This window comes from Tamandua tetradactyla, chromosome 2 (genome assembly GCF_023851605.1).
Source record: "Tamandua tetradactyla isolate mTamTet1 chromosome 2, mTamTet1.pri, whole genome shotgun sequence".
In the NCBI taxonomy this organism is placed as follows: Eukaryota; Metazoa; Chordata; class Mammalia; order Pilosa; family Myrmecophagidae; genus Tamandua; species Tamandua tetradactyla.
In genome coordinates, this window is record NC_135328.1 from 177,079,031 (window position 1) to 177,105,801 (window position 26,771).

At 36.3% G+C, this 26,771-nt stretch overlaps 1 protein-coding gene and 1 pseudogene across 2 annotated transcripts in view; one reads left to right on the forward strand and one right to left on the reverse strand.

The window, feature by feature from the left end:
* MAST2 (microtubule associated serine/threonine kinase 2) overlaps positions 1 to 26,771 on the reverse strand; it is a 434,887-nt gene that overhangs the window by 203,287 nt on the left and 204,829 nt on the right. For both annotated transcript variants that reach the window (XM_077149799.1, XM_077149797.1), the window contains exon 4: positions 2,218 to 2,249. In XM_077149799.1, coding sequence (XP_077005914.1) covers positions 2,218 to 2,249 — 32 coding nt within the window. The remainder of the gene's footprint in view (positions 1 to 2,217; positions 2,250 to 26,771) is intronic.
* LOC143654560 (klotho pseudogene) overlaps positions 14,188 to 26,771 on the forward strand; it is a 51,459-nt pseudogene continuing 38,875 nt past the window's right edge.

The following is a 26,771-nucleotide window of genomic DNA, read 5'->3' on the forward strand; positions in this document are numbered from 1 at the left end:
AGGGAAGAGACAAATGAGACAAAATAAAGTGTCAATGGCTGATAGATTCCAAACAGAGTCGAGACGTTATCCTAGAGGTTATTCTTACACATTAAATAGATAGCACCTTTTTAGTTAAGGTTTAATAGAGGCTGGAAGGAACTGCCTGAAAACGTAGAGTTGTGTTCTACTAGACATGTTTCTTGAAGATGATGATACAGCCTTTGCAATGTGACTGTGTGATTGTGAGAACCCTGTGTCTGATGCTCCTTTTATCTACCTTATAGACAGATGAGTAAAACATATGGATTAAAAATAAAGAAATAATAGGGGGAACAAATGTTAAAATAAATTTAGTAGATTGAAATGCAAATGATCAATGAAAGGGACGGGTTAGGAGTATAGTATGTATGAATTTTTTCTGTTTTCTTTTTATTTCTTTTTCTGAATTGATACAAATGTTCTAAGAAATGATCATGATGATGAATATACAACTATGTGATAAATAATTAATTAATTTTAAAAAAAGGACTCAGATATTCGTATACCAATGTTCATAACAGCACTATTTGCAATAGTCAAAAAGTAGAAACAAACCAAATGCCCATTAACTAATGAAAGGATAAACAAAATGTGGCCTATCCATCTCTACAAAGGAATATTATTCAGTCATAAAAAGGAAGGAGGTATGGACACATGCTATAACATGAATGAATCTTGAAAACATTATTCTAAGTGAAAGAAGCCAGACACAAAGGCCATATATTGTATGATTCCATTTGTATAACATATCCAAGATAGGAAAATCCACTGAGAAAGTAGATTAACATCTGCCAGAGGCTGAAATAAAAGAAGGTGTATTTTATATAATGCCACGATATCACATGTTCTGGAAATCCCTTTCCAGTTCCTGCCCTTTTTAAAGCAACTATATTACATGGAAAAGCATAACAACTGATAGCCTCCAAAATTACTGAACTTCATTTATTCTGTTTTGCTCAGCTACCCAAATTCAACCCAATATATTCACAAGAATTCTAAAAAATAATACACTTCAGAATAAAACTATAAGAAAGGAAGCACAATTACATATATCAAGTGATCCTTCTAATGGCTTTATGAGAAAGAAAAAGCATGTATCACGATCTTCAGTTTTCTGATTCATAACTTGAGTCTCTTTATATCAAACCACAATGAACTTTCATAAGTCAGGCAAAGAGGCTCTACAAAAATCTTAGGGGACAGCTTGATTACTAGAGCATTTTTTAAAAACAAAACTCTAAAATGACAGTAACAGAAGGAACTACCATGTGTAGTTCTTTACACATGGATAAAATGAACTATCATGTGTAAAATGAACACCTGTTCATATTATTTGTTTTATAAAATGAAATAAATATGAATACTGTGTGCCCCTCCCTAATTGCATCTTATACGTTTACGTCTCAAAGCCACTGTTTTATCATAGCCCTATTTTCCTAGTGATTCCAAATTTGGCTTCTTAGCAAAATTGGTGGGTACAGGTATGTGTACAGTGTGTGAAATACAGATTATTGGGCCCCAATATGGAGATTCTAAATGCTAATTCAATAAATTTAGCAAGCATTCCAAATGATTCTAGATTAGCCAAATTTTCAATCTGCCTATACAGAATTCTGAATCCCATACAGAGAAAAAGCAGGCCAAGAAAATATGAGATCAAAATCCAGGGAAAAAGATTATTCACCAAGTTTCCTTAATGGTGACTCCAGCAAAGAATAAACAGATGAAAGAAAATTCTATTCTAACATAGAACACAAACTTAGCTGCCCTTGCCCCAACTTGTCAGAAAAGTTGGCCTCCTACTCGTATCATGTTACAGGACAGATGAAGATGACAATATTCTCAATTTTAAAATGCTCAAAAAATTTGATGTTTTGCAAAACCCAATAAACCTAAAAAAGACAAGCATAAGACTCTGATAAATATTTAAGTAACAGCTTTCCCAAAAATGCCAGGCAGAAATTGAGACAGAGACAGGGATTTCAGGCAGGGCAGGATGAAGGTAGTAAAGGATCTGATTCAGCAGGAGAAATGGGCAAGCCCACTAGCTTTTCTGGCCCAGATAGGAATCCACAGGAAAAAATATTCTTAGATGGGGTTCTTCCAAGTAATGTTGAGAGCAGTTCCCAAGAGAGATTCCCAAGCAGGAGATAATTACGATAATCATCATCATTATGGTAACAGTCATCTACTTACAAGCTGCCTCTTCTTGGAAGGCTCAACTCCTTCTGAAAAACAAAATGCAAACACAAGTTAGACAGAAATAAGGACCCATTTCACCCCTGCAGCTCTGCACTAAATGTCTAGAAGAGTTATATCATTATTTTAATAATGGCAAGACTAAATATTTCTAAAAACCTTTTCTTTTGTCTCAAATTTTAGTGAAATAAAAAACAAGGAAGTTAATTATCACCTCTTTATTCTTCTTTCCCAAAAGGAATGCATCAGAGAATACTTGCAATGTTTTTTCCACTAGATGGAACCATCTCCTCAGTGTAGACTCCTGGTATTCCAACCATCAACTGCTGATGAATAACAGTAAAGGCTTCATACCATTAAGGTCAGGGATATGAAAGGAATGAAACGTTTTTTGTCTTTGTTTTTGTTTTTTGTAATTAGAAAAGATTTTAGACAAAGAAGTATAGAAAATATAACAAAGAGGTGAGTACACATGTCAGAAGCATGAAAAAGAAAACCTTTACAGTAACAGTTGGGGCCCCTGTGACTTGCTCTACAAATGTGTCAAGTCCTATCTCCCATTATTCAGCCAATCCCTACTTAACATCTATTCTGAGTTTGTTATTTATCTTCTCCTATACATTTATATACTTTGTTAATAAATTCATGATTAATTATTAGTATTGTTTTACATGTTTTTGTTTTTGCCATAGGCAGGCTCTGGGAATTGAACCCAGGTCTCTGGTATGGCAGGTGAGAATTATTCCACTGAGCCACCGTTGCACCACCCTGTTTTACATGCTTTTAAATTGTATATTCATAGTTTCATATCATATATATTCATGTGCGACTTGCTTTTTTCAGTTAACATTACAATTGGGCTATTCATTCATGTGGACAGTGTTTCACTACAGTTCATTAATCTTTAGTACAGCAGGTCAATCTGTAAATACACTAATATTTTTTATACATTCTGTGGTTAATGGAAATTTAATTGCTCTAGGGTTTTTTCCCTCCACTGAAACAATATTCCTAAAAACATTTTTGACTATTTGCCCCACCTACTTGGAGAAGAAGACCATCCTCAGTAATCTGATTGTCGACATTCAAGAAAACGTCAACAGAAATGAGACGAAGTATCAATGGCTGAGAGATTCCAAACAGAGTCGAGAGGTTATCCTGGAGGTTATTCTTATGCATCAAGTAGATATCATCTTGCTATTCAATGGAGAGACTGGAGGGAACTGCCTGAAAATGTAGAGCTGTGTTCCAGTAGCCATGTTTCTTGAGGAGGATTGAATAATGATACAGCTGTCACAATGTGACTGTGTGATTGTGAAAACCTTGTGTCTGATGCTCCTTTTATCTATCTTGTCAACAAAGTAGTAGAACATATGGAATAAAAATAAATAATAAGGGGAACAAATGCTAAAATAAATTTAGTTTAAATGCTAGTGATCAATGAAAGCAAGGGGTAAGGGGTATGGTAGGTATAATCTTTTTTTTTTCTTTCCTGTGTTCATTTTATTTCTTTTTCTATTGTCTTTTTATTTTTCTTTCTGAATTAATGCAAATGTTCTAAGAAATGATGAATATGCAACTAAGTGATGATATTGTGAATTACTGATTATGTATGTTGTTTTATTTTGTTTATTTTTTAATTAATAAATAAATTAAAAAAAAAAAAGAAAACGTCAACATTATGCTGAAGGGATGCAGTTTTTGTGACGCATCCCAGAGAAACCCTGAGGGCAGACCTCAATCACATCAGTATAGAACTGAGACTCCTTGAAATAAAAGAGGTTTCAGGCTGACTAATGGTAGGGAACTAGAAAGGAAGTGGCTACAGTTTGCAGTATTAGTAGTTATGTTCACAACATGATCAAGGGTGTTACACCGGGCTTCTATTACAAGATGAGGTCTGCGTATGTTCACTTCCCTATCAATGTCATTATTAAGGAAAGTAGGTTTTTTGCTGAAATTAAAAATTTCTTCGGTAAAAAATATCTGCAGGGTCCAGATAACCAGGCATTGCTTATCCAGTATCTCAAGCCCAGAAAGAAGAGTTAATTCTTGGAGGAAATGACATTGAACTTGTATCAAATTCCACTGCTTTGATTCAGCAAGCCACAAGTTATAAAAACAAAAATATCAGAAATTTTGGATGGTATCTATGTCTACAAAAAAAACGAACAGTTCAGCAAGCTGATGGATAATATCTAAGAGTTGTCCAACTATGAAAACAAGATACTAAACCTATCTGTAATATTTTAAGGATGAAATAAAATTCATCTGTTGGAAAAAAAAACACAACATATTCTTGAACTTGTTTCTCTGTGCATATGCATAAAAAGTTTCTTGAAAATAAATACTTACATGTAGAATTGCTAAGTCATAAAATATTGGAAGTTCCAAATTGCTCCCCAAACCAGTCGTACAATTTTACTTCCAACACTTAATATGAGTTCTCCTTTCCAGAACTGTCTCCCAATCTCCCAATAATTATAACAAATTGCCTACTCAATGTCTCATATTCAACATATCCAAAACTGACAAGAACCACCACCTTTCCTATCTCAGATGATGATAACTCCTTATTGAGACCAAACCTTAGACTTCTGGATTTTTGTTTTGTTTTTTTCCCCCATACTCACATATAATTCCATGAACAACTTTCAATGGCTCTTTTTTTTTTAACATATTTTTTATTTAAGAAGACAAATAATACACTTAGAACCACCAGAAATGGATATCTTAGTTAGCTTAACTATAGGCATATTTAAATAAGTTTCCATATAATTCTTGTAAAGTCTGTGTTTGCGCAGTAAGTTTCATAAACCAATTTAAAACTAAGGCAACAAGGAAAAATCTACATATTTGGATAGCAAAGTTCTTCAATTCTAAGTATTAAAAACTAACTTAGATATCAATGGCTCTTTAAAATGTATCTAGGGCTTCTCTGCCTTTGGAGAATGCGCGACTCATCCCCCTTCAAGTGTGTACTTTCAAGTTTTGAGCTGTAAAAATATGTATATATTAAAATATAAATATACATATCAAGAATCTAACCATTTCTCATTAACTCCACAGCTACATGCTTACAATCTCCTATCAAAAACCTTGAATCCAATCATGTTTCAGAAATCGGAATTTTGGAGTTTATTAAAGTAATATTTAGCATATATATAATAAATTACATAACATTCCCACAAGACCTGAGGCAGCACCCTGTTAACAAAATACATTCAAATTTCAGCAATATGTATGACAGTTACAATAAATGAGATTAGAAACTCTAAAGCATCTCAGTTCAATTTTGCCACCAGAAGAATTTAAGTCAGATTTTATTGCCAAATGGAGTTATAAAAAATCTCTTGGTTTTTGGTATTGCAATCTAAGCTACCATGGTCTCTCCCTTAGCCCCTCAACAGCCTAACTGGCATTTCATTTCGCTTCTAACCTTGGCCCTTTATAAGTCAATTCTCAACAAAATGGAGTGATCATTTTTAAAGGTGTGAGAATAAAACACCCCTGCTCAAAACCCTCCAATGGTTACCCTTTCTTTGATTCAAGAGTAAAAGCCAAAATACACATTCAGACCTAAAAAGGAGATCCACCACTCTGTATTTCTGACCTGAGACTACGGTACATCATTGTTCCATAAACATATCAGGCATTCTTCTGCCTTAAGGTTTTATGCTACTAGTTCACTCTGTCTAATATGCTGTTCTTTCCCAACCATCCCCCTTGGCTAACCTCCTAACAGCCTTCAACGTTTGGTCAATTTTCACCTGAGTTCTCCATGAAGCCTATTTCGATAGTCTTATCCAATACTACAACCTGTTTCCCATTTCCTCACGCTCTTACCTGCTCTACTTTTTCCCCATAATACTTACCACCTTCTAATATACTATAGGAGTCATTTATTTATGTTTACTGTCTATTTTATGTCTTCCCCTCTAGAAAGAACCTAAGCTCCATGAGCGCAGCGATCTTCATCTGTTTTCTTCAAGCATCTCAATGACTTAAAACAATGACTGGTATGTTAGCAGAAGCTAAAAAATATTTGTTAGACAAACCATTCCACATTCTCTCCAATATTTAGGATTATCAAATTTTTAAATTTTTGCCAACACAATGGCTGTGATCACATCGTATTATGGTTTTAATTTGTATTTCCCTCAAGTGCTAGTGAAGCTAAGCAATGTTTCATATATTTATTGGCCAACAGGATTTCCTCAATTGTGAACTGTCTATTTGTATCCCTGGCTCATTTTTCTACCATCCTGTCTTTTTCTTCACTTTTTCTCATTGAGTTTCAGGCATTTATTTGACATATTCTTTTTTTTTATTATACTTATTTTATTAAGTGAAGTTTATAGTTTACATTAGGGATCACTATGTGTACAGTCCTATGTTTTTGCTTTTTTTACATTTTTTATCGTGGTAACCTATACAACATCAGATTTCCCATTTTGATTACTTTTAAGTATACAATTCAGTAGTGTTAATTACATGTGCAGTGTTGTGCTACCATCATCACCACCTGTTACTGAAACTTATCACCCCAAACAGAAATTCTGTACCAATTAAGCATTAATTTCCCATTCCCTATTCTCAGCCTGGCCTCTGGTAACCTGTACTTTCATTTCTTGACTCTGTGAATTTGCTTATTATAATTATTTCATATCAGTGAGATCATACAATATTTGTATTTGACATTCTTGATACTAATTATTTGTAGGTTATATTCACTGAAAATATGTTCTCTCAATCTGGGCTTATCTTTTCACTTTTTTTTAATGGTATGGCCAAAGGTATTAATTTTTATATAGTGAGATTTATCAACTTTTTCTTTATATTATACATTTTTGTAGATGGAAGGAACTTATCCTAATACAAAGACACAAAGGCATTTTTTCCTAAAAGTTTTAGAGGTTTATTTTTCACACTTAGTTTGTTAATATATCTGGAAATTACTTTCATTGAGACAGAGATAGAAATTCTGTGATATATGTTTTTTCTATATGGATGATCAATTATCCCAGTACCTGTCTTCTTGGGGCGGGGGGGGCATACATGGTCCGGGAATCAATTCAGGGTCTCCTGCATGGAAGGTAGTCACTGTGCCACTGAACCACCCATGCACCCATCCCAGTACCATTTAATAAATGATATGAAATGTCTTTCATGTCACAGATCAAGCTTCTATAAATGCAGTGGTCTACTCCTTGGCTCTCATTCTCTTCCACTGTACAGTCAGCCCCCATGTTTATATCACACTAATTAACAACTACAGATTGAAAATAAATCATGTTGTTTGTAAGGCAAATCCATCCACATTGTTATTATTTTTCTGAAAATTACAGGAGCTATTCTTAGGGCTTTGATATCCATATAATAAACTTAAGAATCAACTTGTAGACACAAACTTTGACTGACATTACACTCAGTATAGAGCTGAGTGGGCAGAACTGACATATTTACAGATGGCTCTTATCTAAGAATATGGTACAACTTTCTATTTATTTAAATCTTCTTTAATATGTTTGAATTAAGTCTTAAACTTTACCAAATAAAGATTTTAGAAATATTTTGTTTACTTCTAAGTAGGTTACATTTTCTTTTTATTATAGTATATATTTTAAAATCACATTTACCAAGAGTTACATTTCATTACAACATATTTCTTCCTAATATATTAGAAAAGTTTCAAATGTACAGTGAACACCCATACGTCCACAGTCCAGATTCTATAATTGCTAATGTTCTGCTATACTTCCTTTATCACATATATAGACATTTATCCATCCAAGCCACTTTTTTTTTTTTTTTAAGTGCATTTCAATGTAGATTACAAGAATCAGTTCACACTTCGGCACGTGTTATCATTAACGAGAATTCAATATTTGTTTACAATTCTTTTGGGGGTTGTTTTTTTAAGGTAAATTTACAAACAGCACAAATCTTAAGTGTATCAATTGGTAAGTCTGATAAATACATATATTCACAATGATACGTACATACATAACCCAAATTCAAAATATAGAGTATGTTTATCAAGCCTGATTGTTGTATAATTTTCTTCTCAGGCAATCCCCAACAAACTATTATTCCCCACACACACACCCAAGCAAATACTATTCTCATTTTTTTCACTATAGATTGATTTTGCTTCCTTTACAACTTCATGAGTCGGACCGTACAAAATCTTTTACAGAAGGTTTCTTTTATTCACCATGTTTTTAAAATTCATCTATTCATAGTCAATCCTATGAATATACAGCAGTTTATTTACCCTTTCTTCCGTTGATGGACATTTGGGTTGCTTCCAGTTGGGGACTATTAACACTCCTATACAAGTCTTTAATAGGCTTATATCTCATTTCTTTTAGGTAAATATATATCTAAGAGTACAGATGATGGTTAATAAGATAGGCACATTTTCTGTTTTATAAGAAACTAGCCATCTTTTTCTAAAATGACTATAGCATGTTACATTCCCATTAACAATATATGAGGATTTCAATTACTCCACATTTAATTAATATATTAAAATACATTAATAATTTATTAGTGTGCTATACTCATATAAAAATAATAATATATCCAAATTGCTCTATGTTTGTACCAATATATTAATTACATCAATCTTTTAAATTTTAGCCATTCTTGTGGGGGTAGAAAGATCCCAATGTGTTTTGTTTGTTCGTTTGTTTTTTTTAGTGAGCTTCTACAGTACTTTATTATCACACTGGCACCAGGAGAGTGTTTGTAAAACATGCAAGACACACTGCATTCTGGGGTGTTTCAAAGCTTGAGACAAAACTACAGGGCCATGAACATAAGGTACTGTAATCTGGAGGGAATCATCGGGATGTGGGGAGAGGAGAATAATGGTGGAGACCTATGGGCTCCGAAGTTTCCTGAAACAAACAAACAAAAATCCCTAGGCTTGTCCAGTCTGAACCAAGAAATAGGCAATTCTGGTGAAGGGCATCAGGTCTAAAGGTACCATTAACTTTTGTGTGTGTGTGTGTGTGTGCGCTGAAGTCCTACCCTACTGTTTATTTTTTGTTTTACAAACTTCTTATTGTGAAATATAACATATATACAAAAAAAAAAGCAATAAACTTCAAAGTACATTTTATAGCTATAGAACAGATTTCAAAATTTGGTATGGGTTACAGTTCCATTTCAGGTATCTCCTAGTTGCTCTAAGACTGCAGACTAAAAAGAAATATCAATATAATGATTCAGCAGTCATATCATTTGTTAAATCCCACCTGCTATATTATAATTCCTCCTTTTCTCAGTCTTTAGGGATATTTGGGTTATAAGCATTCTTTTTTTTTTTTAACTTTTTTTATTCTACAGTATAACATATATACAAAGCAAAGAAATAAAAAAGCAATAGCTTTCAAAGCACTCTTTAACAAGTGGTTACAGGATAGATCCCAGAGTTTGTCATGGGCTACCAAACGATCCTCTTATATTTTTCCTTCTAACTGCTCCAGAATATAGGAGGCTAGAGGCCTTAAATATTTTTTTATCATCACAATCGACTTTTTTCCTTCCTTTTTTGTTAAAAATAACATATATACAAAAAAGCTATAGATTTCAAAGCACAGCACCACAATTAGTTGTAGAAGATATTTCAGACTTTGACATGGATTACAATTTCACAATTTTAGGTTTTCACTTCTACCTGCTCTAAAATACTGGAGAATAAAAGAGATATATCAATTTAATGATTCAGCATTCATATTCATTTGTTAAATCCTATCTTCTATGTATAATTCCACCAGCGCCTTTGATCTTTCCATACCACTCTTTAGGGTTGTGTGGGCTATTACAATTCTAAATTTTTCATATTAGAAGGGTCTGTCACTAATATGGGGTAGGGAGATGGAACTATCTGATGTTCTGCAAAGGCTGGGCTAGGTTTCATGACTTATCTGCACCAGGGACCCATCTGGAGGTCGTAGGTTTCTGGAAAGTTACTCTAGTGCCTGGAACCCTTATGGAATCTTATATATTGCCCTAAGTTTTCTTTAGGATTGGCTGGAATGGTCCTGGCTGAGGGTTGGCAGGTTATGATAGGTAGTAAGGTCTACCTGAAGTTTGAGTAAGAGCAACCTCCAGAGTAGCGTCTAGACTCTATTTGAACTCTCCCTGCCACTGACACTTTATTAACTACACTTTTTTCCCCCTTTTGGTAGAGATGGAATTGTTGATCCCACAGTGTCAGGTCTAGATTCTTCCCTGGGAGTCATCTCCCGTGTCACCAGGTAGACTTTCACACCTGGATGTCTTGTCCCACGAAGAGGGGGAGGGCAATGACTTCACTTGCAGAGTTGGGCTTAGAGAGACTGAGGCCACATCTGAGCAACAGAGGTACTCCAGAAGAAAAATGTCTATATAGGTAGTGTAAGCTTCTCTGCTACCAACCTAAGCTTCAAAAGAGTAAGCCTCATAATTGAGGACATGGTCTATTGATTTGGGTGTCCCTAAAGTTTGACACAGTATCAGGGGATTTCCTGATGGTAAAGTTTAATAGTTACATATTCTTTCTTCCTTCCCTCATGGGACTTTGGCAATACTTTTTGATTATCTGCTTAATATACTCTAGGATGTTGTCAGGCATTACAATGATCTATACAGGATTAAGGGATCTCTTTCTTATTCTGTGCCCCCTGGGTTTCGATTGTTCAAATGATCTATACAGACAGGTTGAATTAGATTATGCACTACAGAAAATTTCAGTTCCAGATCAAACAAACCTTTCTTCCATTGGTCTCAAAGACTATGTGTGATTCTAAAATATAGACACTGTTTTCCTTATCCCTATGTTCTGACTTACTTTAACCCTAACCTGTTCAGCTTCATTCTTATCTCTAAGTATCAGGTTAAATGCATGAAACAGCCTCTCAAAATCCAGAAATTTTAACCACCACTCTGGACTTAATGTTTCTGCTCTAATAGCTTAATCAAGGTCCCTATTTTCTTATAAGCATTTTCTAAACGTGAACATACCATTGTCGTTCTTTTGTTTCTGGCTTATTTTATCTCACCAAAGGTCCCACAAGCTCACTCACATCGTTGCATGCCTTACGACTTCATTCCTTTTTACAGCAGCACAACCTTCCTTCATAAGTATATACCATCAATTGTCAATCTAATTCTCCGTCAGTGCATCCTTCGGCCACCTGCATTCATTGCTCATCATGTAGAAAGCCCAAAGTCCACAGTCCATCAACATTCTCAATTTTAGATAATTCCATTGTTCCCAAGATAAAGAAAACCAATCAATACACTTTGACCAAATAGGAAATCTAAATCACCTCTTAACTCTTGTTCCTCACCCCATTATTTACCTCTGCTGTTGCTGTGGTAGTGCTGATGGGTTCCTTTTGAACATAGCTCATAGCATGCAATAGCAGTTTTTCCCCTCCACCCTGGAGTTAAACACTCTTTATAAAAGAATCATATCTCTGAAGTACTTCTTACAAGAACTCATTCAGATTTCTAGTGTGAATCAGGGGGACACGAAGGTCAGTACAACCCCTTTCAATCTTGTTCATTTTCAATATGGTAATATTACTTCTAGACCCACTAGAGAATCACCTTCACGCCTATTTATTCTCTTACATCAGAGTTCAACTCCATTAGCTAATGGTTCACCCATCTCTAGCTTCTATGTACCTCTAAATCCCTATAATCTGTATTATAAGCCTTTGATTATACCTTTAAGCTGGTCATAAATGTGGAATGATACAGTATCTGTCCTTTTGTGTCTGGCTAATTTTGCTCAGCATTATATACTCAAGGCTCATCCATCTTGTCAGGTGCTTCAGGACGTATATATGTTATTTTGTATATATGTTATTTTGTCTTACTGCTGTATAATATTCCATTGTATGTATATAGGTTCTGATAAGTTGTATTCTCATTTTCATTAGTCTCTAGATAGCTACTGATTTCTCTAGCAATTTCTTCTTTGACTCACCGGTTGTTTAAGAGTGTATTATTTAATCTCCATATATTTGTGAATGCTCTCGTTCTTTGGTGGTTATTGAGATCCAGCTTCATCCCATTGTGATCAGAAAAAGTGCTTTGAATAATTTCAGTATTTTTAAATTTATGAAGACCTGTTTTGTGCCCCAGCATGTGATCTATCCTGGAGAAAGTTCCATGAGCACAGGAGAAGAATGCATAACCTTGTGCTTTGGGGTGCAATGACCTAAATATGTTTGTTAGGTCTAATTCATTTATCAAGTTATTTAACTTCTCTATTTCCTTGTTGATCTTCGGTCTGGTTGTTCTATCTATAGAGGAGAGTGGTGTATTGAAGTCTCCTACTATTATTGTTGAAATATATATCACTCCCTGTAGTTTTGCCAATTCCTGTCTCATGTACTTTGGAGCTCCTTGATTGGGAGCATAAACATTTATGATTGTTATATCTTCTTGGTGAATTGACCCTTTAAGTAGTACATAATGTTCTTTGTCTCTTATGATGTCTTCACATTTAAAGTCTATTCTGTCTGATATTAGTACAGCTGCTCCTGTTTTCTTTGATTACAACTTGCATGGAAGATCTTTTTCCATCCTTTTACTTTCAATCTATGTATCCTTGTGTATAAGATGAGTCTTGTAAACAGCATATATCTGGATTATATTTCTTAATCCATTCTGTATCTTTTAATTGGTAAATTTAGTCCATTAACATTCAAAGTTATTACTGAAAAGGCGTTTCTGGATTCCACCATCTTATCTTTTTTATTTTATCTGTCAGATCTATAAAAACTTTTCCCTCTTTCTCTTTGTACCCTTTAAATTACCCTTAGTGGTAATCAATTCTGGGCCCTCTCCCAAACCTCCCTCTCCTGGCTTTTTTTTCAGCCAGCAGAATTCCTTTTAGTATTTCTTGTAGAGCCAGTCTCTTGTTGACAAATTCTTTCAAGACTTCTTTGTCTGTGAAAATTTTAAACTCTCTCTCAATTTTGAAGGAGGCTGGGTCAGAATCTGGGCTGGAAGTCTTCCACTTTCACGATTTTGAATATATCATACCACTGCCTTCTCGCCTGCAGGGTGCTAGTTGAGTACTCTGAACTCAGTCTTATTTGTTTTCTCTTGTATGCAGTGGATTGTTTTTCTCTTGCTGCTTTCAGGATTTTCTGCTTCTCTTTAACATTTGACAGACTGATTAGTATATGTCTTAGGGAAGGCCTATTTGGATTTCTTCTGTTTGGAGTTCGTTGGGCTTCTTTGACTTGTATATTTATGTCCTTTATGAGGTCTGGGAAGTTTTCCCCCATTATATCCTCAACTACTCTTCCTAGCCCTTTACTCCTCTCTTCTCCTTCCAGGACACCAATGATTCTTATATTTGCGCGCTTTGTTTTGTCAATCATTTCCCTGAGTTTTCATTCAATTTTTTCCATCTTGTTTGCCATTTGCTGTTACGAATCTTTAAAGTCAATTATCCTGCCTTATATATCACTTATTCTTTTTTTCTGTCTCTTCAAATATGGTTTTGGGTGCCTCTAGTATGTTTTTTATTTGGTCAACAGAGTCTTCAATCTCTGCAATATCTGCTATTTTTGCATTTATTCTTTCAAATTCCTCTTTATGGTCTTCTACAGTTTTCTTGATCTCCTTTATGTCGTTTGCTATTCCACTGATTAGAGTTGTATGGACATCTTTGATTAGTTGTTCCAACATCTGTGTCACCTCTGGTGTTTCAATTTGGTCATTAGGCAGGGCTGTATCTGTCTGCATTGTGATATGCTTAGTGATCTTCTGCTATCTTTGTGGCATGGAAATATCTTGAGTGATTTACTTTGGGAGTTGATTTCTTACAATAGTCTAAGGACTTTTGTTTGTGGGATGGTTGTACAGCAGGGAGCAGGGCATGAGCTGGGGCACTCAGTGTGGTGATTTGTTTCAGGGCAGGTATAGGTACAAGTTGGGGGTGTTACGCTGATGCTTGTGAATGTGGGCACCCAGCAGCCAGGGAGCATGCAGCTGTACAGGTACACCAGTCTGGGAGGCTTAACCCTGGTGTGCACTGGTCTAAGGCATGGGGCCCTTTGTGCACATGCGCAGAGCTGTGGCAGCAGGTCGGTGTTATGCCTTCGTGGATTGGGGGCAGATGTGACACGGCTATGCAGGTCAGCACTTTCTCAGAGCTGGGAAGCATGGCTGAGGGTTGTGCACATGTGCAGTTCTAGAACTGTTGTAAAGTGCAGTTCTCAGAGCTGAATGATGTAATTGGATGCCAGTGCACATGCATGGGCCTGGGAGTGCTGTAAACGGATGTGAAGAGCTAAGGCAGTGAGGAGTGAGGCTGTGTGACATTATGGGAGGGGGTGGGGGGTTAGGGGGAAGGAGTAGCCTAGGTATGGAGATCAGTGCCCACAGCCTTTATGTGCTAGCAACAGCCTGCAGGGAACAGCGAGGGGGAGGTAGTGCTAGGGAGGGGTGCAGGAGAGGTGGGTTGAGCTGCACATGGGGTGGGGTTGGGGGGCAGTTATGTGCACTGGGGGCTGGTCAGGTGGGGGTACCTGGAGCGTGGGGAATGGGAGTGGGTGATGGAGTTCGAGTGCATGGGGTGTGGGGTGAATCGCCAGTTCCGGGGCTGTGCTGGTGCAGGTGGTACACCCAAGGAATGCGGCCTAGCTTACTTTCTAGTCCCAGGCTCCCTTCTGTGCACTCCCGCAGATCTGTGCCTCTATGCCATGCTCCAGCTTTCTGCCTCTCAGTTCCTTGGCCTCTGCAACCAGGGCTACCACATGCGGTGCAGAAGGCTCTCCCAGGTCAGTCGCACTCCTGAATTGTCACTCAGTCGCCTTCCTGTCTCTTCTCTAACTTTTCCTTGGAGCAGGGCTAAGTTTGAGCTAGTCTATTTGGCCATCTTCCCAGAAGTCCTCTCAATGTGGTTTTAATTTGCATTTCTCTGATGACTAATGATGTTTCACATCTTTTCATGTGCTCATTATATTAGCTCTAGGCATATAATACTTAATGAAATGTCTTAAAATTTTTGTCCATTCTAAAAAAAAAAGAAAAAAAGAAAAATTTTGTCCATTCTAAAAATTGGGTTGTTAGCCTTTTTATTATTTAGTTATATAAGTTCTTCACATGTTCTAAATACAAGACCTTTCTCAGAAATCTTTTGTGGACATTTTCTCTGTGACTTGCCTACTGAAGTTATTAGTGATGTCATTTGATGGGCAAAAGATAATTTTGAAGAAGGACAATTTTTCATCTTTTTCTTTTACGGGCAATGCTTTCAGTATCTTATCTTAGAAACCTCTGCCACCCCAAAGAGGCAAAAGTATTACTCCATATCTTATTTCTATATTTTATGGTTTTAGTTTTGCCCATTTAGGTGTATGATTCATTTCAAATTAATTTTTGTGTTAGACATTAGGTAGAGGTCAAGGTTCATTTCTTTCCACCTGGAAAATCAGTGATTCCACAGACATTTGTTGAAAATACTACCCTTTCCCAAACTGATTGCTCTGGAGTCTTTGTTAAAAATCAAATTATAATCGAATGGGCTAATCTGGGATCTCTACTGTGTTCTACTGATCTATTTTTCCACCTTATGCCAGCACTATATTGTCTTGATTCTGTAGCTTTAAATTAAATCTTGAAGCCAGGTTGTGTAATCCTTTAACTTTGTTCTTCTTTTTCAAGATTGCTTTGGATATTCTAGATCCTTTGCATTTCCACATAAATTACAGAATCACACTATTAGTTTCTACATAAAAGCCTACCAGGATTATAGATCAATTTGGAAAAAAGCGGTATCTTAATATTGAGTCTTTCACTCTGTTCTAGTTTGCTAGCTGCTGGAATACAATATACCAGAAAAGGAATGGCTTTTAAAAAGGGGAATTTAATAAGTTATAAGTTGAAAGTTCTAAGGCCATGAAAATGTCCCAATTAAAGCAAGTCTATAGAAATGTCCAATCTAAGGCATCCAGGAAAAATACCTTGGTTCAAGCAGGTCGATGAAGTTCAGGGCTTCTCTCTCAAATGGAAAGGCACATGGCAAACACAGTCAGGGTTTCTCTCTCATCTGGAAAGGCACATGGTGAACACGGCGACATCTGCTGGCTTTCTCTCTAGGCCTTGTGTTTCCTGAAGCTCCCCAGGAGGCATTTTCCTTCTTCATCTCTAAAGGTCGCTGGCTGGTGGACTCTTTGCTTCTCATGGTTATGTCGTTTTGAAGCTTTCTCCAAAATGCTTCCTCTTTCAAAGGATTCCAGTAAACTAATCAAGACTCACCCGGAATGGGTGGAGATACTTCTCCACCTAATTCAGTTTAATACCCACACTTGAGTGAGTCACATCTCCATGAAGATAAACTAATGAACCCTTCCAACATACAGTACTGAATAGGGATTATAAGAAACAGCTGCCTTTTCAAAATGGGATTAGGATTAAAACATGGCTTTTCTAGGGTACATAAATCCTTTGAAACCAGCACACACTCCATGAACATGACTTCTCCACTTATTTAGCCCTTCTTTAATTCCTCTAAGCAACATTTTGTAGTTTTTAGCACAGGCATAATATATTTCTTTGGCTAAGTATATTCCAAAAATCCATTTTGGAAGTTACTGCAAATATATATTTTTTAATTTTCATGTTTCAGTTACTTGCTTCTAGAATAGAAATGCAATACATTTTTACATATTGACTGTGTATCCTGAAACTTTGCTGAATTCATTAGTAGTTGTAGCAGTTGTTTTGTAGATTCCTTAGAATTTTTCTATATATAAACAATCATGTCATCCGTGAATAGAATGATTTTTACTTCTTTCCATGCCTTTTTTTCCCCACCTTATTGCACTAGCTATGATCTCCTATAAGATGATAAATAGGAGTGGTGAGAAAAGACATCCTCCCCTCATTTCTCTTTTGATATTAGGGGGGAAGTGTTCAATATTTTACCTCTAAAAATTGTATTAGCTGTAGGTTTTTCATAAATAATATTTATTAGATTTAAAAAGTTCCTTCTACTCCTAATATTCTTAGAGTTTTTATCATGAATGGTGTGATGGTCAGGTTTATGTGTGTCAACTTGGCCAGGTAGTGGTACTCGGTTGTCTGGTTGGGAAGCGGTGGTCTGTCTGTTGCTGTGAGGACATTTCATGGACTTAAATCATGATCACACTGCTGCATCAACTAAAGGGAGTGTCTTCTACAATGAATGATGTCTAATTTGATCACCAGAAGGCTTTATGGAGGATTCAGAAGAGACAATCACTTTTCCTGCTTCAGGCAGTCAGCCTTTCCTAAGAGTTCACTGAGGCTCTTCCTCGGAGCTGCCAGATTGCAGCCTGCCCTACAGATCTTGAACTCTTACATCTCCACAGTTGTGTGAGACACTTTCATAAATTTCATATTTATACATCTCTCCTACTGATTCTGTTTCTCTACAGAACCCTAGCTAATACAGCTTGGTACCAGGAGTGGGGTGGTTCTTAAAAAAAAGAATCTTAAAAATGGGTTTTCATAATTGGTTTTCTACCCCGACTAGACTCAAAGGCACTAATGACTCTGTTTCCTGTAGTCAGATTGGCACTGACAGTCCATGGGGTAAGCTGGTAAAAGAGATAGTCAAAATATCACCATTCAATTCTGCTAACTGTATGCTTGCTTATATGAGGCAAGCATCTGGGTGATAATGTTTTTGACAGCTTTACGGAGTTTTGTGGAATCAAGAGGTACAGAGATGTTGGCTGATTGTTGTTAGATATGTTGGATACACTGATGAGGGAAATGCATGAGCTGAAGGCTTCAAATGAGCTTATATACCTGTATGACAAATGTAAAAGTTTCTCTGAGTGCCCTGAAGGAAAATCTTATTTCCTGTAGCCGCAGATTTGAGATCTCTGAAAATCAGACTCAGAGTCTCATTGTTAGAGCAGCACCTTTACAACATAAACTGAAATCTTGCATGGTATCTGTCATTAAAGTAAGGGCATTGATTGGAAAGGAGTTGGGACCCTGAAAAATGGGATGGTGATATATGGATTAAGAATGATGGCTGTGGAGACCCTAGACTGTGCTGAATCTTTTCTAGATAACCCTGTAATAGTCTACCCTGAGGACATAGCTGCCCCACCTCCTACATGCCCTGAGGAAATGGCTTCCCAAACTCCAGTCATCCTGAGGATTCAGTCACCCAACCTCCACCTGCAGCAATTAACCCTCCAGTGCCTGCAAAACATGTAATTACCTCCAATGGGGAAAAAGCCCTTCCTCCTCTGCCTAGAGTGATTCATTCTGTTTCACCAGATGAAACTACAAATGAATGCCCTGAAGTAATTGGCTTGGAAGATACTTCTATTTCTTTTCATGACCCACTCCTACCACCTCTCTTTTCTTCCAGACCTATAACTAGACTGAAGTCCCAACAAGCCCCTAAAAAGTGAGGTACAAAGTGTCACCCATGAGGAGGTACACTATACTCCAAAAGAACTAGATGAGTTTTCCAGTTTATATAGACAGATATCTGGGGAATATGTGTGGGAATAGATTTTAAGGGTGGGGGATAATAGTGGAAGGAATATAAAGCTGGATCAGGTTGAATTTATTGATAAGGGCCCACTAAGCAAGATTCTGCATTCAATGTTATAGTTCGAGGGGTTAAAATAGGCATTAACAGTCTGTTTGGATGGTTGGTTGAAATATGGATCAAAAGGTGGATGATATTACCTGAGGATGAAATGCCAGACCTGCCTTGATATAATGTAGATGAGGGGATCCAGAGGCTTAGAGAGGTTGAATGTCAGAGTGGATTTAGTATGGAAAGCCTGCTCATACACTCCAGGAATGTCCAGAGGACACACCTTTTACCAGAACAGTGAGAAATACATTTGTGAGACTAGCTCCATCATCCTTGAAGAGCTCTGTAGTTACACTTCTCTGTAGGTCAGATATTACTGTGGGACCTGCTGTCACTGAGCTGGAATCCTTAAACACAATGGGGATGATTGAATCCCAAGTTGGCAGAAGTCATGTGGCGATAATTAATCACCGTAGACAAGGTAGCGTGGCCACCATAATGAACAGCAAACGCAAAGCAGGAGCCAAACTAATCTGACTTGCAGAGACTTGTGGATTGGCTAGTAGACCGTGGGGGTACTTAATAGTTGGGCAGGCTACTAAATTTTTGTTTGAGCTGTATAAGCAGAAGAGTTCTAGGTCAAGTGAACTGAAGTCTAACCTGAATTACAAAAACACAGAGTCATGGCCCCTTAATCAATTTCCAGACTTGAGACACTTTACAGACCCAGAGCTCCTTGAATGAGGGGAATGCCAGGTCCCTTTGAGGGAGGACCTGTTACCCTGTCACAAATTTATACTGATAATCTTCCTCCAAGATTTCCCCAAGGAGAGAAACGGCCTTTTACCAGGGTAACTGTGCACTGGGGAAAAGGAAATGATCAGATATTTCAGGGATTGTTAGACACTGGTTCAGAAGTGACATTAATTACAGGGGACCCAAAATGTCACTCTGGTCCACCAGTCAGAGTGGGGGCTAATGTAGGTCAGGTGATTATAGAGTTTTAGCTCAGGTCCATCTCACAGTGGGTCCAGTGGGTCCCCTGGACCCATTCTGTAGTTATTTCTCCAGTTCCAGAATGCATAATTGGAACAGACATACTCAGCAACTGGCAGAATTCCTACATTGGCTCTCTGACTCATGGAGTGAGGGCTATTATGGTAGGAAAGGCCTAGTGGAAGCCACTAGAACTGTCCCTACCTAGCGAAACAGTAAATCTGAAGCAATACCAGATTTCTGGAAGGATTGCAAAGATTAGTGCCACTCTTAAGGACTTGAAGGATGCAGGGTCATTTGCCTGTGCAGAAAACAGATGGGTCCTGGAGGATGACAGTGGATTATCGTAAGGTCAACTAGGTGGTGACTCCAATTGCAGCTGCTGTTCCAAATGTAGTATCACTACTTGAGCAAATCAACACATCCCCTGGTACCTGGTATGCAGCTATTGATCTGGCAAACCCTTTTTTTTCTCAATAGCTCTTAGTAAGGCCCACCAGAAACAGTTTGCTTTCAGCTGGCAAGGTCAGCAATACACTTTCACTGTCCTACCTTAGGGATACATAAACTCTCCAGCTCTATGTCATACTCTTGTCCACAGGAACCTTGATCACTGATCCCTCCCATAAGACATCACTTGGTCCATTATATTGATGACATGGTGTTGATTGGACCTAGTGAGCAAGAATTAGTCACTATAAGTAAGACTTATTGGTCTTACTGCTGATTCTGTTCCTCTAGAACCTTAGCTAATATAAATGTGTACTGATTTTGTCAAGTATTTTCTTTGTATTTACTGAAACAATCATGTGGTTTTTCTCCTCTATTCTGTTACAGTGAATTACAGTGATGGATTTTCTAATATAAACTTTGCATTTCTGCATTAAACCCAACTGGTTATAATGTGGATTTAACAAAAAAGCTGTAGTCAAAAAGACATTTTAAAAATGCAGGCCTGATTGTGCTATTTCTCTACCTAAAACTCAATGGATAAAGCCTAAAAGCCTTTCTGTAGCCTTCAGGGCACTTTCAGCAGCTTACGCCTATCTTTTCAGCACTATTTGCACAATTCTCCAGTCTTACTGGAGCTTTGGTTCATGATATCTCTCAACTTCAGGTCTTCACATATACTGTTCCCTCAGCCTGGATCATTTTTCCTTATCTCTTTTTATACATTCTTGAGCCACAGCTAAAATTCAGTCTCCTCTTGGAAACTTTCCCTACACTTAATTTCCCTAGTCTTCCTCTCTATATTTCTAACTATTCTTTTAATTCCTCTATCTTACTTAATTATTTGCTCAATAATCTTTTCTTTGACTAACTCTTAGGAGGCACAGGGACCATTCTTGTCCACAATGATGCTCCTAATACCCAGCAAAATATCTGGCCTAGTAGACACAAACGGAATAATCATGAATAAATCAATGAATCAATCAAATAAACAGATATTTATCATTATAATTATCATCATTACAAGACTCATTATAGATCCTGTCTCTCCATTTGGAGTTGCATTGATGAAAACTGTCCACTGAAATTAAGTCAGCAAAAGATTTTTTACTGGGTTAAGAATATACTCTATTATCATTATTACTTTGTATGTTATATTATATTTTTACTGACAGAGCCTCCTGGCTAGTAGTTACTCCAGAGAGTAAAAAATGCTTTCCATGTGATAACATGGATGCACCTTGAGGATATAATGTTGAGTGAAATAAGCCAGACACAAATGGACAGATAATGTATGATTTCACCAATATGAACTAACTAGAAAATGTAAGCTCAGAGTCTTGAAATGTAGATCATAAGGTACCTAAAGATAGACAGAAACTAGAGAAGTGGGGGTGGTAATCTAATGTATACAGAACTGGGAACGAGGTTGAACTTAAATGTTTGGGAATGGGCAGAGATGATGGTAGCTCATTTTTGGGATTATAAATAATAGTGCCACATTGTAAGTGAATTTAACTGAAAGTGGCTGTTTAAAGTCATGTATATAAATAAGTTCTTGCATGAAGTACTCCAAATGTAAAAATAAATAAATAAATAAAGAGGTTTATAGGAGAAAAACACAGCTACCGTGGACTATGGACTACAGTTAACAGTAATACTTTGATATTTTTTCATCAACAATAACAAATTTATTACACCAATATTATGAGTTAACAATAGGGGGGAGTAAGGGGCATGATGTGATTAAGATTCTATTTTTTATTCATATTTTCTGTTCTGGAGTAATGAAAATGTTGTAAAATAGATCATGGGGATGGGTGCACAACTATGTGATACTATGAGTAACTGACTGTATACTTTGGATGGCTGGTATGATGTGTGAATATATCTTAATAAAATTGAAAAAAATTTGAATGCTTTCAGGAGAGAAAAATATTTCTCAAAAAGGAAATCTATTTTAACACCATTTACTATTTACTAACTGGCTTTTAAAAGTCTATTAGCCCTAAATACAAGCATCTCCTCACCTCTACCAGCAAATAAATTTGCTGGGAGGCACAAAGACTTGCCTCTCCCATACTGCAAATTTATCATTACTACTGCTCTGGGCATTACGGTGTTTTGGTTCCACTTATTCACTTTAGTGTGACTCTCTCTTTAGGCCAGTGGTCAAGGGGGAACCCTGTGCACATACACAGCCATGGCACTCCTATGAAAACTTTTCTTGACTATTTCTTCGTTCCATTAAATTCATGTGCTATTAAAGGTAACAGGTTTTGCTGATAGAATATTTACATCACACAATAATATTAGGAAATGTGAGAAAGAGCACAAAGTTGAAGTTCAGGAAACTAGGCTCATGTTTATAGCTCGGTAACATATAACTATGTGACTTGGGATTTCACCACTCCTTAAGGTTTAGTTGTAGTGGTTATAAGGATCAAATAAAATAATGTCTATGAACAAACTTTACTCTATAAAATGTGATACAAATGATAGATGTGTTCTTCTCATATGAATTAGAGGAACAGTAAAGACAGCTTCATGATACTGACAGGGTATCTCTACAATATATAAACAACCCAGGGTATAGCATCAGAAAAGAAGTTCCCTGCTTGGAGAAGAGTCCCTGGACAAATGGTTTTGCAATAAACTTGCCAACTAATACCTTGGCCCATCATTAAACCTATCTAAACATCATTTTTCTCATCCATTCCTGGGGTAAATATCAATACTCTGTCTATTTCACAAGGCTATTCCAAGGCTAGAGTTAAAAAATACATTTAAAAGCTCCAAATTCAACATATGGGTTATCATCAGTGGTAAGGGGCTGCACTCTTCCAGTCTAATCCACAAGTGCCAAAGCTCTAAAGTAAAAAACTAACTTCACCTTCAAAACTCAAGGATATGTTATTTAAGAGCCTCTAAAAGTCTATTACATTTTGGATTCCTCAAATTAATGCATTTTGATATTGCCTGCTGAAGAAGATATTTCCTAAAAAGCTTAAAGTAACATATCCTATATAGCAAATTTGTAATACAAAGAATCTAGTCACTTAAAGCAACTATACTGAACAAAGATAAAGATCTTGAACTATAATCTGAAGTTCCCAAGAAAGCTGTACATAATGAATCCAAGAGAATTAACCACTCACTCCCACTCACTTTTCCACATAGCAAATTTCTAAAGGTATTATATTAAAAAGTGAAGTGGTGTCATTCACATATACCCATGGGGAATCACTTTTATGTGCTCTACTTACTATTCAAAATGACTAAATCCCTAAAATATTTCGAATGAAAAGACAAAGGCCAAGTGTTCAAAGGCAGCAACCACTTCCCCCACAAATAAATATGCAAACCAAGAATCGTAAGTCCAGTGTTTGTCCTTTGTATCAACAGTCAGCAGCATGAAGGAGATGATTATCAGTCAAAGCTTTGTGCCTAGGGCAGCTCCCTCCCTGAACTTCCCTCACCCTTTCTTAGTATATCTTTAGATCTTTTTATTTAAACTTTTTTAATTGTGAAATATAACATATATACAAAAAACCCAATAAATTTCCAAGTACATTTTAACAAGTAATTAAATAACATATTTTAAAGTTTGGTATGGGTTACAGTTCCACAATTTTTTGTTTTTTCTTCTAACTGCTCCAAAACACTGGAGACGAAAAGAAATAATGATTCAGCAGTCATACTAACTTGTTAAATCCTATCTTCTCTGTTATATGCCTCCTCTTTTTTTTCCTTTTTTTGTGATAAATAACATATACACAAAAAAGCAATAAATTTCAAGTGCATCACAACAATTAGTTGTAGAACAGATTTCAGAGTTTGGTATGGGTTATGTTAGGTCGGGGAAACAGGGAAAGGCACTGCAACTGGAGCTGCAAAGGCTGTGTCACCCTTCCCAACCTGACTTCCGGAACTAATGAACTGCCTCTTCCAGATGTTACCTGACCCCCATCCTTAAAAGCTGCCCGCATTGAAGCCCACGTGCGGACTCACCTCTCTCCATCTTGGATGCGGTGAGCTCTACCCGGGAGCGCAGAGATAAACTCACTCACTTTAAGGTCTACTTTTCTTCTTTTTCACCCTTTTGCCTCCTAAACCTTTCAGGTTACAATTCCATAATTTTAGTTTTTAATTTTAGCTGTTCTAAGGTACTGGAGACCAAAAGAAATAACAATATAATGATTCAGCAATCATACTCATTTGTTAAACCTGACTTTCTCTGTATAACTCCACCATCAACTTTGAACTTTCTTCAACTCTTTAGGGGTATCTGGGCTGTGCCCTTTCTAACTTTTTCACGTTGGAAGGGGCAGTTGATAATATGGGATGGGGGATGGAATTAGTTAATGTTCTGGAGAGGCTAGCACCTCTGCATTTCAGGACTTATCTGGTCCAGGGACCCATCTGGAGGTTATAGATTTCTGGAAAGTTACCCTAGTACATGAAACCTTTGTAAAATGTTATATAAATACTGTAGGTATTCTTTAGGATTGGCAGTTTTGATCGGTTCTACCTTTAGATCTTTAAGTATCCACTCCCTTAATTGTAGTAAAATATTACATTTATATAAATTCATCCCTTTTCTGCTGAAGCAGCATCATCCTTCCCAGAGAGGAAATAAACAGGTTCCAAGAAACATAATTCAACCATCCACTTCACTTGAAGTAGATAAAGGGTTTTGGAGATAACTTCTCTACCAACATTTAAAAGCAAAGAGGGATAAACACATTTACTACCACTAAAAGACTAGATGTATCTGCCAGACACTAGGTTTCAGTTACCAGAGCCTGGCCATGCCAAAAAAAAGGAAGACTAGAAGTCTCTTGATCTAACTCATAATTAAAACCCATACAGTGTGACTAACATAAATAACACTGCTTGGGATTAATGGTGGGAATGGAGAACAACATTCTGGAGCCTGCTCAGAAATCCACTATTGATAGCCTCACTATCCTGTACTTCAGTTTCCCTCTGGAAGAAAAATTATAGCAAATATCTTTCAACTACTTATTGAAGTACAATATAAATACAGAAAAGTGCATATAAATGTACAACTCAAATTTTCACAAACCGAACATCCTAGTTTCACTAGCGTGTTTCACAATGGCTTGTGTCCATTTTGTTCCACTAGAAAAAAACAAAATAAACAAAACACTACCATTGCCCCAGGGCCTCCTCATGCCCTATCTTCTAGTAACTACTCATGTTCCCCAGGAAAACCATCTTCTGATTTCTTACATCGTAGACCAGTTTTTCTGTCTTGGCATTTTATTTAATAAAATATACAGTATATATTTGCGTCTAGTACTTGTGTGCAATATGTGTTTAATTCGAATTCCAGAAGGAAGAAAGTAAATGGAAAAGTCACAACATTTGAAAATAAAATGGGTGAGAAATCTCTAGAACAGATAGGAAGTGAATACACACACATAGGAAACATAATGTACCTCTAAGAGTACTAATTAAAAAATATATATAATCATGTCCAGGCACATGACAATAATACTGAAAACAGCAGACAAAAATATATCAAGAAGAAACAAATAATAAGAGCAATTACCTCCAAAGAAATGACAACTAGAATGATAGCCTGTTTCTCTATAGCATGATGGAAATTGGCAGAAAACTAAATAATCTGTAAAAAGTATAAAAGAAAATGATTACCAACATAAAATCATGTACCTGGATAAAATGTCTTTTAATGACAAAGACAAAAATCAGACATTTAAATAAATATAAACATTTATTACTAAACTATCTACACTAAACGGATGTCTAAGTGATATATTTTAGGGAGAAGAAAAATGGCCCCAGGAGGAAAATTCAAGAATTGAAAAGAAAAAAAGAGCAAAAAGTTGGTAAACAATGTTGTTAAATTTCTTAATAAGCACTGACTGTATTTAAAATAAGAACAATGATAGAAACACATAATCTGAGAAATTGTTAAGAAAACAAAGAACTAAAATATCTGAAGTAAAACATAATGTAAGTCTTGAGGAGGTGAGTCTTTGTGTTGTTCAGGAGGGGGTTAAAATTTTTAATTTGTTCTAACAAGTAAGTAAAGCTAGAAAAATAGAAGAAAACTATCAATATGTTTAAATGGCAAAAATGAAAAGGGACAGTAAGGCACAGGAATGTACAGCATGGAATACAAGAAACAAGTTCAAGTATATCAATAATCATAATAATGTAAATAGAATAATTTTACAAATAAATGTAAGATTCTTTTTAAAACCCACTGTATGACATTTACAAGAGATAAATCTAAAGCAAAATTTTTTCTAGTCTTTATAAAAACAAAAAAATGGCAAACTGCAGATAAGCATCTTGAAAAGAAGAAAGTATAAATACCCAATATTAAGAATATAAAAACAGACTCAGTAGATACTTAAAACATAGCAAACAAAAGAAAAACAAAAATATAGCAAACAAATAATAAAATCAATTTTATCTGAATAAGTTAAAAAAAAAACTACAAAAAAACCCTGCAAAAATTCCTATAACCACATACTTCAGC